The sequence below is a fragment of the Ammospiza caudacuta genome, chromosome 18 (assembly GCF_027887145.1).
Source record: "Ammospiza caudacuta isolate bAmmCau1 chromosome 18, bAmmCau1.pri, whole genome shotgun sequence".
Taxonomy (NCBI): domain Eukaryota; kingdom Metazoa; phylum Chordata; class Aves; order Passeriformes; family Passerellidae; genus Ammospiza; species Ammospiza caudacuta.
The window spans coordinates 9,388,281-9,408,550 of record NC_080610.1 but is presented as its reverse complement, the minus strand read 5'-3'; the positions used below and the strand labels follow the sequence as shown (position 1 = coordinate 9,408,550).

Here is a 20,270-nt window from a genome sequence, read left to right as displayed (position 1 = left end):
TGCTTATTACTGTTTGAAAAACCTTTCTGCACCAAATGTGACAAGGAAGATGAGCATTTCCTGAAGCTAAGACCATCCTTATGGGAAGGACTGCAGCAGGGTCAATTAACTGGGCTGTTACTTTAATTTCATTTCAGAAGCATTTCCAGCTCAAGTTAACCTGATTGATAACTTACTTAACTTGAACAAAATGAAGGTTTGGCTTAAAACTTGACAAGCATTTACAATGCTTAAAATCAACTTCAAAGCAGGCTTTTAGTTGAACTAGTGGACTTGTTTATTTTGGGCTTTGGCAAGCCTTTGTGCCCTCTGTGAGACAGTGCAGGTGCAATGGCTCTCATTTCTCTGAGCCTGCCTTAAGCTTCCCCTCCTCTGGACCCTGCTCATGCCCAGCACAGCCTGGCTCTTTTCTGGAACCACCAGTTACATTTTTCTCTGCAGAATCAGCGAGGAGAGGCTGTCTAAACTCACAGGGAGCACTTCAGGCCAGCTGGATAACCCTCAGTGTCTGCCTGGTTCTACCTCTGCAGTTTGCCCTTTCAGCTGTATCAAAGCTGCAGAGTGTCAGCCAGTCCTTTTGTGACTGAGAAATGTTAAAACCCATGTTTTAGGGAATGTGTAGCTCCTGCCAAGCCACTCCTGTGCTGCACACCATGAGTGTACAGCCAGGGCCAACAAGGAGTTTTCTGGACCATAAACTACTGGAATCTGTGGGAAGAAGGTAGAGCAGGATCCCAGTCCATCTGCACTGAGCTTTTGGTGCTGGCTTTAGTTCCTTGCATGTTTGGGAAGTGCCCTGTGTCCCTTGAAGGCAGCCAAGTACCAACCAGGTATTTCAAGGAGCTCTGGGCTCAGCCTGGCAGCAGAGCTGCCTCCTAAGGAGCTGCTTCCCTTCCTCAGCTGTGCACATTAATCTCAAAGTTCAGTGGTCATTAGCTGGAGTAATTGTCACCCCTTTCTAGTCACTCAGGACTGAAAATTACCAAAGGGTTTCACCTTAGTTGCTTAGCCTCTAATTATTCTGAGATTTTTGTTTTCTTCAGGATGTCAAGCAGCAAACAGGATGTCCCCTGGGCAGTTAGGGGAAATTGCTTCTGTGTTTCCTTGAGGAGCTGGCTGTGCTGGCTCTGGTAGTTTCAACACTTTTCTCAAATCAGAAAACTTGCCCTGGTGGTGTAGGAGCTCATGGCCTTACTGGAAGTTTCCTTGACTACCCCAAAGCTGTGACTGATCACAATGGAGGATCACAACCAGATATGCAGTGATGTTTTGGGTTGCCTCTGCTTCAGTCCAGACCTGCAGAGGTGTGAGGTTTGCTCTGATTTTTGCCAGAGTTGCCTTGGTTCATCTGCTAGATGAAAATGCTCTCATTGAGCAGAAGAAGCTGTGGTCAGCTCTCCAGAGCCTCTGGGAGACCAGGGACAGCTGGCTGGGGGACAGAGACCTCAGGGAAAGGACAGATCCCAAAGGCCTGGACAGAGTTCAGGGAGAGGCTTTGTAGAGTTTGAATTAGTAATAAAGGCAAATTGTAGGTCTGGCTTGCACAAGGTAGGGACTGGACCAAATACTCATGGTGGTGTGGATGGGGATTGTCTCTGCTCTGCTGAGTTCCCCCTGTGCCAGGCAGCCACCATTCCTTCCACCCTGCGGTGGTGCTTCTCTTCTTGCCTTCAATGCCAGCAGCTGCCCCAGCTGCTGTGGGGCTGGAGCCTTGCTCTGGGTTTCAGGGGATTGTGAGCCACTAAAGGGACGTGGCAGTGGGCTGGTCTGTGGAACAGCTGCAAGCACCCAGTGCCAGCCAGGTCCTGGGCATGGGGGAGACTCTCCTGTGGTGTGAACTGTGCCACTGCAGCTAAACCTCAGCCCAGTGCTGGGCAGCAGAACTGGTGTGGGCTCCATCTCTGCTCCATGGGAATTGCCTGCTCCCAGGGCCAGGCTGGCACTGTCCTGCTGGGGTAGGGACCAGTACTGTGATCTTTGACAGCAGTTCCTGCAAAATTCATTATTCCCTAGGCAGCTTTTGCATTTATTTATTTACTTTGTTTCTTTTCTTTTTTCACTTTGGTTTATTAGTTGCACATGTGGCTTTATCTGGATAAAAATGCATGCAATTTATGCATGCCTACAGTAGCATATGTTTTATATATTGGGTTTATAGGGATGGTACTGATTCCTGAATTAATTTGAACAGCAAATTGTTGTTGTATCTGCACACAGTATGGCTTTTCTTTTTTTAACATGTATTATATGACACACATCTGGTGGTGTTTTAATTGTGTTATTGTGGTGCCTCAGAGTCCTAGCAATGAATTTGAAACCCAACTGTACTAAGCACAGCTTTTTCACGTGGGACACTTGGAGGGCTTGAGCGAATTGTTGAGCAAGAATGTGGGTGTTTCTGTCTCTGCCTTCAATTGTGGACAAGAGCCCAAAGGGCTTTGCAGGCTGCTTCACTGTTGGGCAGCATCAGGGGGCAGCTTTGTGCCCAGCTCTGGGTAAGGAGAGAACTGCAGTGCCTCACACCTGGAGAGCTGCTGGCAATTTCTGCTTTTTTAATGATGGTTCAGTTGGTCTCTCAGCTCAGGACAACTCTCCAAGTTTGTGCCATGGGTTAGGCTGTACCCACCATGGGCTGTCTGTTCAGTGCCTTGGTGCACTGGGGAGGCTGAAGACCTTCCAAAATCATTCCTGTCAATGCTGTATCCCAGAGAAAGTGTCCTCTCTTGCCCTGCTGAGGGGCTGGATTAGTTCCCTTTGGGGTGTAGCATTATACACAAGGCCATAAGGACACACAATCCAGTGTCACCTCCCAGCCTCTGCTCTGCAGGAGCTGCTCCCATTCCTCATTGCCACAGTGCAGCCCTGCTTTGGGATACCTTTTATTTTCTCCACAGAATTCAAGCTGCTTCCTTCCCCTCTTCTTCCTTATTTGTTCTAAAAAGGAATCATTGGCATCTATGAATTTTATCTGCAGTGGTTTTGATAACGTTTTTTCTCAGATATTGATGTGACTATTGAATAGCTTCAAACCTTGTTTAAATCCTTTTACCTTCTGTAGCAAACATTAATGCTTATTTATTGACATTGCTTTCTGAGAACTCAGCTGATCTGGTCTCCACTTAAAATATGCTTTATTGATATTTATATAGCAGTCACTTTTATCAGAATGCCTTGTAGTATGAGTGCATCGAGAATCCTAAATGAATCACATTTATCCAGTTTCCTTTTCAGACAAAATTATTGAAGAAATGAAACCAAGCTTATTCAAGAATAATAATTTTCCAGAAAACCTTGTTGAAATAATTTGAGTCAATTTACTCCAGTTCTGATTTTCTTTTCTTCTGCTGCTCGAGCCTGGTATCACAGCACTGTGCCTATAGCAGCCCAGTTGCTCTTCTGAAATCTGTCTCCAATACTTGTCTTTTGTCTGTTTTCTCAGTGGATATTCCAAGATCAGCTGAAACGTGTCACATGATCTCTCATTCTATTGCTTGTGCTACAGGTCTGGAGTTTGTTCTTGGCAAATGTTGTCCAATATCTTTCTTTAGGTATCGGAAGGCTGGGGAATGTCTGTTTTCTTCCCAAGGTTGAGGCTGAGCTGCACTGAATGCTTTGCCTGTCTGACATAATTAGTAATAAGTTTACTTTGCGTTTTGGGATCTTCTTTTACTAAAATCACTTTTGAAGGTTATCATCACCTTTCACATTGAAGTCAGAGTCCTCAGTTTTGTGGAGTAGCATTACCGGAAGAGAACTACTGTAATATACAGAGATACTTTTCTTGGTGGAATTTCCTAATATATTTTGAAACATCTCCTGCAGCTTTGGACAATTTAATATGTATATTAAATCTACTTTTGCTTTGAACATCACAGCTGTTGATATTAGCCTTTAATAGATGGTATCTGTATGCATAGATGGCAGCAATGCTAAAGCTGTCAATTCTGATTGCCTCCTACATGGTGTTTAAAAGCATTGTGTAAGCTCAGCCCAATTTATTCTGCTGGCTCCAGCTGAACACAGCTCTCTCCTTGCTAAGTGGATGCTCAGTCAATCATCCCCCTGTCCTGCTTGGAGCTACTTCCCTTGCAGTGATCCTTTTGCTATGGTCCACTGCACCAGATTGGTAACACTTGATGCATCTGCTCTAAGAGTTCTGAGCTCATCTTCAGTGTATCAATTTCTTTCCCATTACCAAAAAAACCCTGTGCCAAATCAATTTTCTATTTGACGCATATTGGATGGCATTTTATAACCGAGAGTCACAGGTCCAAATCATCTTTATGTGAAACTTGAAGCTACAAATCTTATTTTCAAGAGGCATGGAGGCTTTCAGCTCTGAGAGGCTCAGAAGCTTTCAGTTCTTTCACGGGCTATTTATTGGATGCTACTCCTTGAGACCTGTCACCTCATTGTGATCTTCACCACAGGCTGCAGGGCAACTTCTCTGCTGCCTAGGGCTCCTCCTCCTCCTCCTTCAGAGATTTGGGGTCTGCAGGGCTGTTTCTCTCCCATATTCTCACTCTTCTCTCTGGCTGCAAATGCTGCTGTGCTGCAACTTTTTCCCCTTCTGAACTGTGTTGTTCCAGAGGTGCTGCCACCATTGCTGATGGGCCTGGCTTTGGGTCCCTCTTGGAGCCAGCATTGTCTCCACGGGACATGGGGGAAGCTGGTGGCAGCTTCTCCATCAGACACCCTGCCACCCAGACTTTGCCACACAAACCCAGTCCATGCCCCTCTGCTGCCCTGCCCTGCTCGTGCAGCCATCCCCAAGGGCTCCTAGGTGCCATCTGCATGCCCTGCTGTGGAAGCAGTTGGAGTTGGGAGGGCTGGGAATGCTGTTTCCCCCGGGCAGTCCCAGTCTCACTCGGGCACACTCACTGCCTGGCTGCAACCGGAGCAGGTCTGGGCTGACACAGTTTGTCACTGACGTATGTCAAACCCAGATTCTCCCAGCTGTCTGCTGCCATCTGCCAAGTGCGGCTGGGGGCATGCAGAGTGCAGTTTGCTATGCAGGCCTGATGGCAGCTGGAAAATCGAGCAGTTTTGCCTGCTTAAGCACCAGCTTTTTTCCAGAATAAGCATTAGCTCTCTCATGGCAGCGATGCTCCTGCTCTGAGCGCGGCCGTGCTGGGGAGCGGAGCCGGCTCTGCCCCGCAGCCGGGGCCACCTGCCAGCCCAAAGCTGTGAAAAATCACTGCAGCACTCCCAGAGCTGCACAAAAGCCAGCCCTGCTCTCCATACTGTGCTGGGCACTGGGGAGAGAGGCTTCTCCAGGGTGCTGGCCCGCTCTTTGCATGGCTGCTCACAAGAGCCACGAGGTCAGACAGAGTTGCTCCCCTGTCAGAAGTGTCTCCTGGTCTGCAGAAGTGTCTCCCAGAGAGCTGGAGCTGAGCTCACTCAGGATGTGGCCCTGGCTAATCACAGCACCAGGCAGGAGTTCTTCCAGAAACTGCAAAGGCAGCTGCCCAGGCCAAAGGAGCTTGGGTTTCATTTGCTCTTAGAAATGGAAGGTGACCCTCAGATCTGGTTGCAAGCATTAAGGTGGAAAGTTAGGTTGTTAGTGAGTAGGTAGTTTCTCAGCTACATGAGCAACATTATCAGTGGCTTTTGAATATTTTGGTTTTTCACTGATAATGCTTTTTCTTAGGAGAAGTTGTTGTGTTTGCCTTGCTTTAGCAGCTGACTCAGTCTAAGCTCAGAAATCCTTGGCTAGCATCAATTCAAGTTCTCTGCATCCCAGGGAGAGGTAAAAACAAACCACTGTGTTACAGACTGCTTGGCTGCAACACAGGCTATTGATATAAATTAGCCAAAAGAAACTGGTAAACCAGGATTAGGGAACCAATAGTCTGCATAGCAGGAAAATGTGCAAACACTACCTTGGAAACATCATGGAACTGAATGACTTAAAAAATAATGACAATTTTCCTTCAGTATCATAACACTGCTGCTGTTTGCTGCTTCATCACAGTAAGTAAAAACGGACATGTCCTGTTTAAAATGAATTATGGCCAAGATAGCCCATCACAGTATCCACAGCAGCACCACCCAATTAGAAAAACTACTCTAATCCAACCTGATGCTACTGTCATTTTTTTTAAATGAGCCCTACTTCAATCATAAAATACTCAAACCATAACATTGCTTTCTACTCCATATGTCCTTATTTAGAGGGGAGAAAAAATGATTGCACCCTTAATTCAAAGGAAACGTTTCCCTCTGAGCCAGAACTCAATAAAATGTATCAAAAAAAATTGTGGAAAAGGGCAAGCAAAGAAAATCAAATTGTAGCGTGTGAAACGATTTAAGGAGGGACCTAGGGAATACATAATCTCCAAACTGCCAAGTTAGAGCAAGTATAAAATATACAAACAAGCTTGATATTTTTCCCAGTTGATCTCATTATGAGGTATGCTTGGGATAGATAAATTTTGTTAGAATGCATTAAGGCTGGATTTTCAAGGAAACAAATCAGAAGTAATGTGTTTAGCTGATTCCACCTTGTTTTGATACGTGGGTCTTTTCAGGTTTAAAGAAGTACATTTTTAAAGCCAAATGGTTTGTTTTGTTTCAAACATTAAAACCAGAGGCAACTGGGTGACTTCCCCCCACACTTTCTGGAAAACAGACGTTTATAATTTCAGCATGGTCTTTAATCATTGGGGTAGAGCTCTGTGCACTTTTTCACTGCCACTTATTGGTGCCTGCCTAGAATGCACTGAGTAAGCCCTGACTGCAATCCCTTAACAGACTGTTTCATCCACAAATAGTACTTTTTCCAAGTCTCCAATATATGTTAATTAAATTGTCCATTTGTATTTATTAAGGCAGTTTACTGTCTCCTGGTGCAGAAAGCTGCTACTGCTGATAGTCTACCAGAGAAACATGAGCTTATCTGGGACTTGATAATAAAATGCAAGCCAATGTTAGCAAAAAAAGTCCCCTAAAATATTGTTTAAGCATCCTTTTCATCCTTTTTTAAGAAGGCGACAGGCCATACAAGTATTTTTGGTAAGTTTTTGGAACAGTTGGTGTTATCAGTTCTTGTAGCCATAGGAAATCATGATCTTTGTTGAATGATGTTTGTTACCTGCAGGAAATTTTTCTTCAACCCTGTAGAAAGAGTTGAAAAAGGGTCCTTTGGCCGAGCTGATGATAAAGTCATTACCTGCTGATGAGGTGTAAAGTGGTGTTCAGCAGCATTAGTTTAGATAGATGAGCATGATAAGGTTGATTCATCCCTGTCTCTGGTGATCTGAAAGCTTGGACCTAAACTCTGGGACTTGGATGCCTCTCAGCTCTGCCCACTTATCTCCAAGTGGCTCCTGCCAAAACAGATTTACCATGAAGGCAGTAACATGGAAATCCAAAGGCTGTGTTTAGTCTGTCCTCCCTCTCTCAAGACAAATGAAAGTGGATCTTGCAGAGCTTTAAAAAGGAATTAAACTTTCTTCTCAAAGTTCACGTGTTCCTGAAAGGCGGCAACTTGGCTCAGTGCTGTGTGGAACTCTTTGCCCTTCTGATCTGGAAGGGCAGCTTTGTTTTCATGGACCATTCCTGGCTCCAGAGTGCAGCACAAAGTCAGTGGGTGCCATTCCTGCTGCTGCCTGTCCACTGGCAGAGGTGACAGGATTAGTGGATTAATAGACCCATCTGAGCCACCAGAACAGGCATGTCTGAGATTAATACCTTCATTATGTCTCTCCCTGAGGCTTCTGCTTTCTGTCTTTCCTTCAGAACTGTGCAGAGAGAGGTTGCTGGGAATTTCTTTTCCCACCCTGCATGCCAGACCAGTTTTATACCACACAGATACAAAACCCAAGCAACAGCGAGGGGTTTAAAACGAGACCGCTGTGACTTTAAGAGCGAGGGGGGGAAAAAAAACTGTTAAGGAAGGAAAATAAAAATCCCACAGCCTGTTGTAGCAGCTGTAGCTTCAGATCGTGTGGAAAATGAAGGCAGATGATTCAATTTGGCCTGTGCCCCGAGTACATTTCCAAATGCTTCTGTGTGTGCGCAAGATAATGAACAAATATATTGAGATGGCACAAGATCAGTCCGAGGCTGCCGCTGCACAGGCCGTGAAGCTCCCAGTAGGAGCCCACGAGTTGTGCTGGGTTAATGGGGGTGAGGGTCGGCAAGCCCAGCACCTTTCAGAGCAACTTAAGAAAAGAATTTGTCTCCTTTTGCCCCAGGCTCCCCGTGGCACTCAAATGGAGCTTGTGATAAATCGAAGTGTATTTATTAATAATGAGCGGGGGCAGCGTGCCCACGATGCGAAAATAGGTGTGCCAAATAAAAACGTGCTTCCCTCTGACATCCGAAAAGCTTAAGTAAATGGAGAGCAGGCTGATCTATTATGATTAAAAAGCAGGGGCTGAGAGCCAACATAGTGGTAATGGAAAAGCCCTTTTAGGGAAGCAAGGCCCATTCTGCCCATTCATATATTCCTCCACCCCCACCCCACAGGAAAAATTAGGGAGGGGGAAGTTGGATGGGAGAGATGGAAAGGCAGCAGCCTTCCAGGACAGCAGAGCTGGAGTTATTACCAGGATGAGTTATGATATTTAATCATGCTACATGATGTCCAACAGCGCAAGGTTCATAATTCTTGGCTCCGAGCATGGCTTGGGACTGTCCGTGAGCACCTGCAGGATGCAAATTGATCATGGCCTTACAAACCCTCTGTACCTGCCCTGCCTGCAGCCCTGGCCTGCTCCCACCGAGCTGGCAATGGACTTTTGCACGTTCCCAAACAGAGATCTGTCCTTCCTGGTGCAAGCTGACTGCAGAGAGCCAGGATTGCCTGCCACCAGCTCTGCTCTGCGGTGTGTGGTGGGTCTGGAGTGTTATTTATCTGGCAGGAGACTGCATTGGTCTGGTTTTTAAGCAGCTTTGAGTTTAATTAATGTTTTTGGAGAATTCCCCTCAACGATGAAACAGGCTGTGCTGGAGTAAAACTTCAGCACCTATTCAGTGTTTCAGTTCCTATGCGTGGACATTAATGTCTTGCTGTCTTAGGGTTTGGAAGAGATAAATTAACAAACAGCTTCAGTTGTCCCCATGTGCCTTTTTATTTTCTTCCAGCTTTGCTCTCCTGAAGTGACACAGTAGTCAGCCTTTGTCTAAGACAAGATTCCCTCCCACCTCCAGCCCTTAGGAAATGAGGCTGAGGAGCACCTTTCCAAGCCCCACTCTGCAGAGCTTTGGGCATCAGGGTTATTTTGAGATGTTTTGCTTCTCAAACACACTCAGGTTTGGCCCACACACTTCCTCCTGCTGTTCCCCAGTCTCTGATTTGGCTCTGTTACGCTGTCTGGAACTCTCCAGTTCCAGTTTGGGTTAGTCTTGCCTCAAACAGGGCAAACCCATCCACAGGATTGTTTTTGCCCAAGTACCTGAGTATAGTCTGGGTAATTTAGAGGGACAGGGGCACACAATGTATGTCTCAAAAGGATTGGATTTTGGGTGGGAACAGCCTGTAATGTTGAATTGCATGTGTAATTGTGGTTGCTGAAGGATGCTGCCACTGTTTGTAAATACCCTGGACAATCAATATGGGCTGCTCAAGTTTTAGGTGGGATATTTGGCTCATCCCCCTGAGATGTTTAATCCACATGGCTGGTGTTGCATTGATGCCTCTGGAAGTCCCTGGCAATGTGTTGTATGAGAGGACCATACAGTATTTTGCCTGTGGATTTGGGGAGTTGGCTGGTTGGGTCTGTGCTGAGCTGGACATGACGTCCCCAGGCTGGGAGCAGGGCCAGGAGCCCACTTTGCCTCTGGAACAGTAATGACTTTTTCCAAGGGAGAGGAATACTAGTTTTTATAGTAAAACTCAATCAGGGAACGTGGTCAGGAGGAATTTCTGGAACTCAAGCAAAAACACCCAGAGAAAATCACTAGAAATCAAGCAGCTGAGCCAGTGGCAACTTTGGGAAAGGAGCTTTTGGCCAGTTTGCTAATACCCAGGTCTGCTGAGAGTGCCCCTGAAACCAATGCATCCATTTAGCAGAACAACTTGTCCTCCTCCTTGGGTCCTGCATGTGGCTCATTAGGGTAATTACTGATGAATTAAGGCAGCTTGGCTGAGCGCTGGGGCTGCGGGTGTGCGGGCTCCCCTGCTGGCAGGCAGCAGGTGTAAATGAACAAGATCTGTCAAAAAGGCTGATGACCCTCTTAATTCACAGCAGCAAACTGGGGACAGAGGTATTGCAGCAAGTTTAATAATTGATATTTACTTGGAAAGGTTAATGGCAGCAGTGATGCTTCTAATTTGCTTGCCTGTGCAAGACCTTGTCAGGTCAAATTGTCTCAATTTGTTACTGTGTGTGTAGGTGTAGTTTTCCTTTAATGAAATTTGGAGAAAAGAAACAGGTGGTGTTTGGAGCTGAGTGTAACTCAAGAAAAGCAGCAAAAGGATCCAGTCTGGTAACAGGTTGGGTGAGTCTGTGCTAACTTTAAACAGCTGGCAGTTTAGTCCTTTTGAATTAATTCTAGCAACCATTTGCACTTGGGAAGGTGAAAGGATTTGGAATGGCATAATTTATTTTTCCTTTAATTTGCAGCTGTCTAGGAGTTGTTTAGGTCAGAAGTGTAATGATTTTGACAGGCTTTGATGTGTTCCTTGGTGGGAGGGAGAAGGTTGTGGATCAGAAATAAGAAAGCTGCAGAATTCAATGGGCATTTCTGTACTGTATTAGGGAAATTGTAATTCTGCCCTGTGATGGTTAAGTGGTTCCTATTTCATGGTGAAACAAAGCACCTGCTGTGTCTGGAAGGATTGATATTGGCAGGTCAGATACTTTGCATCCAGGAGTTTCAGAAGAGCTGGCTGATGACTCTAAACCAGTGAAGTTGGGTTTTGACTAAGTGTAGAAAGACCCAGATGACAGAAGAAAGCTGGAGTGCCAGTGTTATGAAAGACTATAATTAATGGGGTATTACCATTTGTCTTATTGGCTTGGCATCAATCCTAGGCAAGATAATGGCATAGCTGAAGTAGTAATTGCTTAATAAAGACCTCAAAAAGAATAAAATAAGTGAATGACAATCATTTAATGTATTTAGGAAAAAAAACCTCACCAAATTTACTTAATTATATGTGGAATTTAAAATTTGATGGCTTATGGCCAATATTGATGTAGTATAGTTAGATTTTTTGGTGTTGTTGACCTAGTTATTAAGGGAACAGACAATATGGATTGAACATCATGAACTTCAAGTGGATTATTTCTTGCCCTGATACATGGTGTGAGTAGTTGCAAATGCAAGCTCCCTGTTGTTGGGAATAATTCTAGCAGATCCCAGCAGGCATTACCTCTCATTGCTGTGCTGTGCTTTTGAACATTTTGACATAGGAGCAAAGATGAAATATTTGTCTTGATAAAAGTTTTCAGGTGGGCAGCATATTTGAGAGATGATGGACAAGGAGTGAGACAGGGCACTGCACTGAGAATGGTGATTGTATGATGAGGGGGCCATGAAAAAATTTTTATTTCTATCACTTAGATGTGTCTAAAAGTCTTATCCTGCTGAAGAAACTGTATTGGTGAGGTGTAAGGGGGCAGAAAGGCATGCAGAGCAAGGACATTAATCAGAAATCTACTAAGCATGATATTTGCTTTTTATTTTTCCTTTTACTTCTGCTACCCATGCCCATACAGGGCTGTGCACTCTGGATGAGAACTGGAGCTCATTCTCCACACAGTAGAACATTTCATTAAAATATTGACAGACTTAGCTGGCAGCACTGTCAGGCATCCATGGAGTGCAGTGATCAGTGCTCCCAGCACTCAGATTGCTGTGCCCACATGGTGACAGCCTGTCCAGTGTGCCCAGTGCCACAGGGGCAGGGCTGCAAGGGCTGCACCAGCACCAAAGGCAAGCCCTGCTGGCTGCCAGCACCACCACGGAACAGGACAGCAAGAAACAAAGGGATTTTATTGCCATTAAAAATACCAATTTGTACAAGCCGACATTTTAAATAGTGTAATTTAAATGGAACCAAACTGATATGAATAGAACCTATTAATAAATTAAACACTTCTTTCCACCCAGTATTTCACGAGGGAATTAGCAGAATAATTTGTTAGTAAATGAGCCCAGGAATGAAGCTGTGAATGACATCTATCCTACCCCTCTCCTCCCCCTGTAACACTCTCAGCAGATGTAAGAGGAAGGTTGCTGTGATTTCAAACGTTGGCTCTCTCACTTCTGTCCAAACACAAGCACAACTTCAGGTGAAGGGAGTGGGATGATGCAGCAGTGAAAGCACCAGCTGTGAGAGTTAATCCTGATGTGCTCCAAATTCTGTGCAGCATCTCAAGCAAGCTGTTTCAGCAAGTGTGGCCATCATGGTCTCTCAGTGCAGTCCCTGGGGTGGTCCCTGGGAAGGATGGCCTGGGTGGGTCAGGCAGCCCCAGCTGAGGAGTGCTGGGAGCAGAGTGAAGGGGCTCTGTCTGTCTGTGTGTCTGTCTGTCTGTCTGCTCCCCCCTCGTGTCAGGCACAACCTCACCTGCTCCCAGGAGTGCCAAAAGCACCTTCCCTGCCACGCTGGTGACAGGGAGTGTGGACACAGAGGGCCAAGCCCAACTGCAGAGGAGCCCCCTGCATTCCACCCCTGCCACGGTGGGCGCAGGAGTGAAACATTGACTGAACTGCCGTCAGCAACCTCGGGAACAGGTGGCAGAGCAGTGCTTGAAAATCTCCTTTTTCCCCCTCCTTCTTCTCCCTCTAGATGAAGGTCCCTACAAGCAGAAGTGGCAGAAATAGCGAGGAAGACAGCATCAGGGAGGCCACAAGCTCTCAGCGGAGCAGCTCAAGGGACCGTCTCAGTGATGTAAGTACCGTTCAGGAGAAAGCATCGCTTCACTGCAGCAATTCCCGCTGCTGACATGGCTTTTCATAAATCTTGCTGAACAAATGTTGGCATCCAGAGGTCACTGTGTAATAACTTTTTTTTATGTCATGATTGAGTGTTACGGCATAAGTGGTTGAGCTGCCTTGCAAACACTATAATCATGGTGCAAATAATATGATAAGCGAAAGATCAGAGATGGGAAAACAAAATGGAATTGTTATTCCTTGGGGAAAAATGGCTTGATGGTTTGTTTTGGTTTTTTTTCAAAGAAGTTGTGTTAAAAAGCTTTTTACAGCATCCTTGGGTTTAACTGCTGCACGTAATCACATAGTTTGGGTGCAAAGTTAGTTCATCTAATTTTATGCTTCCTGCCGCCAAGATATGAGAGGGTTTTGGGGGAAAGCTGTCTTTCTCTCAGGAAATTCGATGGTACATTGAGTGAAATGTTATGATAAAACAAAAGCAAATGGTGCCTTAGTGTGTAAACACACAAATGGGCTTTTGAGTCACCAAGAAATCAATGGCAGTGCTGGGATAATTTTATACGAAGGCTTTTTGTGTTAGCAATTAGCATTTCGCCTTCATTAAAACATGATTTTTTACTAATTAGGACCTTTCCCGTTAGGAGAGATTTAAATGAAGAACAATAATCAAACACTGGCACGAGCATGTCTGAAATATTAAATTTGCCATTTCAATGGCAAGCCACAGAAATCCCAGAGCGAGTGGTTTTCATGTTGAGTTCTATTAATGTAAAATATGCTTCATAACTAAAACCTGTCACAGAAAACGGCTCACACCAGCTAAATTCAATTGGACAGTTAATTTAGCTTTAAAATTGAAAACACTACCTCCGCTTCAGGATGCAAAAGGAAGAGGGGGGGAAAGCCTTTGATAAGTGTAATGTATTTGCTATTAAGGCTTTCAGAGCCCGTTCTACAGGAGGAAAAGGGGAAAAAAATGGCTCCCACAAATGTGTTTAAAAGCTGAAAGTATTTATTAAAAATGTCAGCAGAAAAGTGCTTTTGGCAGATTAAAGCGGGATTCAGCTTGACAGCTCTGACAGGGAAATGTGACGGGGGAAAATTCTCTCTACATGTTTGGAGTGTGAATGGGGCGCTGTAAACAGCCGACGCAGTGGGAGGAAGAGAAAAATAACATGTCCTGTGATCTGCTTCCAGCACTGCCAGCCCACGCCCTGGGGCCAGGCAGCCGGGGGGGCTGGGACAAACCCCCTTGCTGTGGGACATTTGGGCAGTGTTTTAGTCAGAAATGGGGGTGATTTTGTGTGTATGTAAAATATCCCGTATCCACATCGATGGGATTCTCTGTTCCCCTCCCCGCAGCACTCCTGATGGGTGTGTGAGCAGGAGAGCCTGGGAGCTGCACTGTAGCTGTAGAGTGGGGCTGCAGGAAGGAATAACATATTCCAGCTTAGCCATTAGCTTAGGTCAAAGCGTTAAGTGGTCTTGGAGACTTTTCTTGTTAAGCCGATGCACTTCCAGTATTTCTCCTCCTTTCCCTTTGCCCCCAAAGTTGCAGACTGAGCCTGTAGGAATTGACTCCGAGTGCCTAATTCCTGCAAAATCTTCAAAGCCTGTTCAGCAGCCAGTGAAATTCAGTGGTAAACAGGCACTCTGTTCTTTTTTAGTCAGAGGAGACGTTTGGGCAGTGCCTGGAGGCCGGGGCACACTTCAGAGCTTTGCTGAAGCTGCTCTCGTGACCTGGCGACCCATGGCAAATGAGAATTTTTCAAATTAGTAATTAAACAGTTTGAAAAGTAAGGTTCAGGAATCACAGAATGCTCTTCGTTCGTTATTTGATGAGTGCAATTTAGCTTTAATTACATATAACACTGCCTCACGTACTGGTACATGTTCCTCAGCCTATTTAGCGACTGTCTCAAAGTCTTAGGAAGTCCCAGAGGTACAATCAGATGGTTTTCCCCATTTCTGTGCAAGGGGATGAGGAGGCAGACTGGTTCTCTCACTGTAGAGAGGGAGCAGGGAAAGGGAGAGGAGACAACAAGATTCTACTGAGTGTTGATTCCTGCAGGATTTTCTGTCCAGCATGCTTGGTCCCTGCTGGCTCTGGAGCTGTGTGTCCCAGCACACAGTTTAAGCACTGGAGTGGGCACAACTCCTTGCATGTCCTCAGGATCAGGAGCACAGGGCAGTCAGGATGTCCAGGGAAGGCAGGGATGGTGTTTCCTCAAGGGTGGTGGTTACAGAGGCTGCAGCACCCAGCAGTGTCCCTGCAGATGGATGCTCTGCAGCAGGAGGCACCTGCGCTGTTCCTTGGTGAGTTTGGCCTTCAGGGCTGCTCTCTGTGCTGCCTTTCCCCACTAAGGGGGTGAACAATGCAGTGAATGAGGCAGGAGGTGACAGGGCAGCACCCAGCAGGTGTGTTGGGGAATGTGCCTATCACAGTGTCAGCTGTAGTGGTGCCATCTCAGGAGCACTAGATCCTCCCTCCAGCTTCACTGGTCCCCGTTTCAGAGGTGCTGTTCTGAGCAGCTCAGCCCCTCTGTGCCATTTGTTCCTTGAGGTGACTTGTTCAGTGGGATGGCAGCAAGTTGTTCTTTATTTACATTAATGCATGTCATTAGTCTCTAATGGACCGTGAAGTCAAGAGGTGGCCTGGTCTGTGGTGAAATAATTGCACTCTAAAGAAAACTGAGGCAAATGATTGATTATATTGTGCGCACACACACACACACACAAACAGCAATTGGTACATCTACTATGAAACCCAGAGCATTTTGCTCCTTCCTTGCCATAAGTGAAAATTCTGTGGGGAGAGAATGATACAATTTCATGGTGAGACAGTAATTGTCTGGCTTGTGTAGTAAGTCTTTCCAGACATTACACCGAGTGCCATTTATTATGGGTCATTGAGGGAAAAAAATGCTTATTATGATTTAGTGAAATCATCTCTGGCTGCAGAGGTTTGATTTGTTGAGGCTGGGCTCTTCTTTGGGATGATGAAACTTCAGAGCAGAAAAACAGTGAAGTTTTAGCCCAGGTTTTGTGGTGCAGAGAGGAGCTGGAATCTGCCACTTGCTTATGTTCCCAGTGTTGATGTAAAATTCCCTTAAAAACTACTACAGAGCCAACATCCTTGTTACACATGTACTCTCAGGTCTTCTACAACCAAAACAGAGTCAACAGCTTTTCTCCAAAATGGGATTTTCCTCTGCTGCCTTTCAGTGTGAGGTAATTGGAAGTTGCCAGAGAATTAAGAGCCAGATAAGCCATATTGCTATTTTGTTGTGTTGACCCAAGTAAAAGTGGAAAGCTTGGGCATTTTGTTTTGGTTTTCCCCATGTTCCATAATTGTCCTAATCTTTTCTGATGTCCTGAACAGTCCAAAAATCCACACAGAGCCTTGTATAATGGCTTGAAAAAAGGGTTTTTATCTTTTTCTTGACCCATCAGCTTAAGAACTGCCTGCTTTTTAATGGATTTTCTCCCTCACTAAATTGAATGGATCGTCCCTCATTATCATTTAAATAGAAGCCTCACTCCCTGTGAACATGGAAAATTTGAATGTGGTAGTAGAGCTGTGATAATTTGAAATATTCGGAAGGTGGGGGCAAGGAGGGGGAACAGGCGGCAGAGTGCAGAATTGCTGAATGTAATTGTCATGGATTCTCAATTTTGTTGCCACAAGATGGGAAAATAGACTAATAATTGTCTTCCAACCCTAGTAGAATAGTTGCCCTAGTTAGCTGAAGCTAACACTCTAATTGTCATGGGGGCACAGAGATGAATGAGGATGTATGCAGGGCACAGCCAGGGCTAAATTGAGTGATATACTAAGGCAAAGAGCAAATTGGCAATTATTGGCCCAGCTGAAAAGGTTGGCAGGTGTGCTGCTTTCTCAGGAGCCCTTAGGGGGAAATTGGAAATATAAAATATCGACCATAAATACTCGCTGATTAGGAAATATGTTGCGAGAGGTGCTGGCCACTTAAGAGTCAAAACTCTCCTTTTCAAGGGATTGGCTTCAGCTGTGCATAAAACCAGCAAGCACTGCTACTAAGTTGTTGAGAGCCTTTTCCTCTCATCCCCCAGGCTATCTTTTCTAATTTTTCATCATCCTATCCTCATATGTTTGTTTGTTTTTCTTTAAACGTAATAAACGAAAAGCAGCCTTTTAGGAAATGCAAAGATTTTCCTCTCTCTAAATGTTCTTTGATAAGTGTTTAGCATATTGTATAGGCTAGATATAAAATTCTCTCTCTGGTAGATGAATACAAAATAACTTGTGTGATTTCTAATTCAGGCAGTTGACTGTGATCTGCTTTTCTTTGTGTGCCATCACAGGCACTGCCTCCCCCTTCCCTCCTACTCCCCGTCCCACGTTTCCCCTCCTGGGGCACGGGGATTAGAGCAGCAGCAAGGTACAAAGCTGGAGGTCCCTCCTGTGTGCCTCAGGCTGAAGTACCTTGCCAGAAGCACGATCAGACGAGCCTCTGAAGTGAGAATCAGACCACAGTCACACCACAGCTCCACATTTATCCACACTGTAAACTTTGGTGCATGTGGGATGCCTGCTCTTGGCTCTGTCAGGGTGGCAATGGGACCTCAGAGCCGTGGTCAGGGGTGTCACACAGCTCACTGAAGGAGTTTTTGGAAGGCCTGGGGTGATAATGTGTGGGCTGCAAACTCTTTGTGGCATGTGCTGTCCATTGTTCCCCATGTGTGACACACTGAGATCTAATCTGCAGTTTGAAGAGTGAAGTAAGACTGTTCTAGTTAAAAAGACTTGGCAACAGGATAGTTTTACCACCCCTACCACAAACCATGACTCTTGGGAAGCTGGTTTGAATATACATGGATATATCATGAAATATATAATGCAAATCCCATTCTTCTGGAGGTAAAAATGCCCATCCCTTCAGCATGCTGTCTGCTTTTCTCTATGTCCCAAAACCCCCAAATGCTTGAGTGGAAATGGTCAGCAGAAATTTAAGTTCTAATGATTAGCACGAAGTTTCAGTGAGGGATACTTGGGAAGAAAGAAAGTCTGGAGGAGTTTTGTGAAGCTGGCAGAAGTGATGGTTTGAATGGGAGCAGCACTCCTGTAGGTTCTGTGCATTTCTGTGAGGTCTTTTCCTGTTGTTTCTGGCTAACTGCACTCAGTTTGTTCATTCCTGGTCAATGAGCATCTTTCCTTCTGCTGTCTGCAGCCATCAGCTGTAGGGATAAAAGTGTCTTGTGAGGAAGCTGTTCTGTAGCTTATCAAGCCAGTTACAGATGTTCAGACCTTGTGTCGTTTGATATCCTACCAGACTGGTTTTGCAGTGTTTCTAAGCATAACACTCGCTGTTTATCCAACAGAATAAAGTCAGTGAATTCAAGAAGGAGCACATTCAGGCATTGCAGGGCATGCAGATTGTTCATCACGTGTTGTGGTTATCTTGTCAGGTCCAGGTTCCAATCTCAGCGAACATCAGATGCACTGGTGACCTTTGCCATGGCAATTGAACTCGTTGTATCAGCAGGCAGGAGTGTGGCTGTGGAAATTAATTGCATTAAGGGTCTCTGTGTTAAGGTCTGGCATATCTCCTGCCCTTGGCTCTTTTTGCCCTCCTCTCCTCTTACCCCTCTCATTCCAAGATATTTGAGTTTTATAAGGGATTTGTTTGGGAAGGAAATATGAGATTTCTCCAGTATTCTAAGCTAAACCCATATTCTGTTGTTGAATGCTCTATAAAGCACCAAGGGAGGGTAAACACATCCAATTCCTGGTGCCTCTGCCCTGACTGTGGCATTGGGTGCAGCTGAGGTGAGTGTCATCCTGAAATGCTATAAAGCAGAATTCAAAATCAGATCTCTCTGTACATACTGTTGATTACCTCTGCTGAGTGCTAACCAAGCAAATCAGGCTTTTGCAGCACTGGGCCATATGATAAGCTTGGGCCTGTGATTTGGCACTAAGTAGGAGCTGGGAATTCTCCCTCAGTTCCCTCCTCAGGTGCAACTGGGCACATTTGAGTCTTTCCCTGCCTCAGTTTCCACACTAACACAAGGATGGCATTAACAGTAGTGGTTGGAGGCTGTTTTGGGGACTGTCCTGTGGCACATGGGAATAGCTATTGGCTGAAAACACCATTTCAGCTGCTGATTTGGAGGTACTTGATACACTCCTGGCTTCAGCCAATGAAATGGCACGTGTCATAAAAGCAGGAATGAACTCTTGACATTTCTGGAATATGTTAATTTGTGTCCTTTAGCCAAAGAGGATGGAAGGAAGCACTACAGATGACTTAGTTTTGTGGTCGTGCTGCCATCACCTGCTTTTAACTAATCCCCTTGTAGTTAGGTTTTATATCAAGGACACAAAAGATCCAACTTGAAACCTGCCTGACCCATTGAGAGTGGGGAATTGGCTTGAGGTGCCCTTTTACCTTGATTATTACTGGATTTTAAAGCCCTTCCCGCTGTCTTTAGAGTTCAATAAGTAACCCAATAGCTTTAAGAAACTGAACAGAGGGTGTCTTAATTTCTTTTGCATCATGAGAGCAGTGGAAGGCCATGCTTTTATTTATATAAGGGAAATAACTTTTTCTGTCAATTTAATAGACAATCTTGGAAAACCTGCTGCAGGTTATTGGTGAGATTTTCTCATTATTTTCTTTTCTAAATTGTAGTTGCCATTTTTATCACAAAGAAAGAAAGAAATCTTTTAAATACAGCTGCAGATAGCAGTGTAACTCAAGCTCTCAAGGACATCAGTGGGGGGGTAGTAGAATCTTTATGCAGTAAGATTTTGCCTTTGCTTCCAGAAAGGTGTATTTTTTTTATATCCAGTGTAATTAACACGAGAGCTATCCCAGGGTAGAAATAATTCACTCTGTGACATAACTGAAATGTCTTGTCTGTGCTGTCTGGTTTTGTTTTTAACCTTGGGCTTAAAAGGAACCAAAAATCTTTAGTTGTAAAAGAGCGCATCATCTGCAAAATATTATAAGCCATTTATCTTTATGCACAAATGCCACCTAGCAGTACAGCTCCACTTCTGCATCATTAAATGCACAGACCATACTCATTTTGCCCCTAACTAACAACAGTCTCCCCTAGGAAGGCTGGGCATTCCAGACAGCCCTGGAAGAGGCAGGAGCTGGTGCTCAGCAGGCAGAGAGGCTGCTGCCCTCCCTGAGGCTCTGCTCAGGGTTGCTGTGCAGCTGGAGCAGAGCTCTGGGATTCACTGTCTGCCTGGGTGGGGTCACAGTCCTGGCTGTGAGCTGTGTTTGTCAGCCCTTTCCTGCCTGCTGTGGTTTCTCCAGGCAGTGTTTGAGGGCCAGAGCTGAGCATTCTTGGGTGCTGGTGTGGGTTTCAGTCTCAGGTGAGCTCCCAGGCAGGTGCTGTGCTGGTGGGAGCAGCACCAAGGGGATGTG

At 45.3% G+C, this 20,270-nt stretch overlaps 1 protein-coding gene across 1 annotated transcript in view; it reads left to right on the top strand.

The window, feature by feature from the left end:
* The window catches only part of FBRSL1 (fibrosin like 1), a 495,799-nt gene that overhangs the window by 203,035 nt on the left and 272,494 nt on the right, over window positions 1–20,270 (top strand). The window contains exon 3 of the mRNA XM_058816540.1: window positions 12,743–12,844. Coding sequence (XP_058672523.1) covers window positions 12,743–12,844 — 102 coding nt within the window. The remainder of the gene's footprint in view (window positions 1–12,742; window positions 12,845–20,270) is intronic.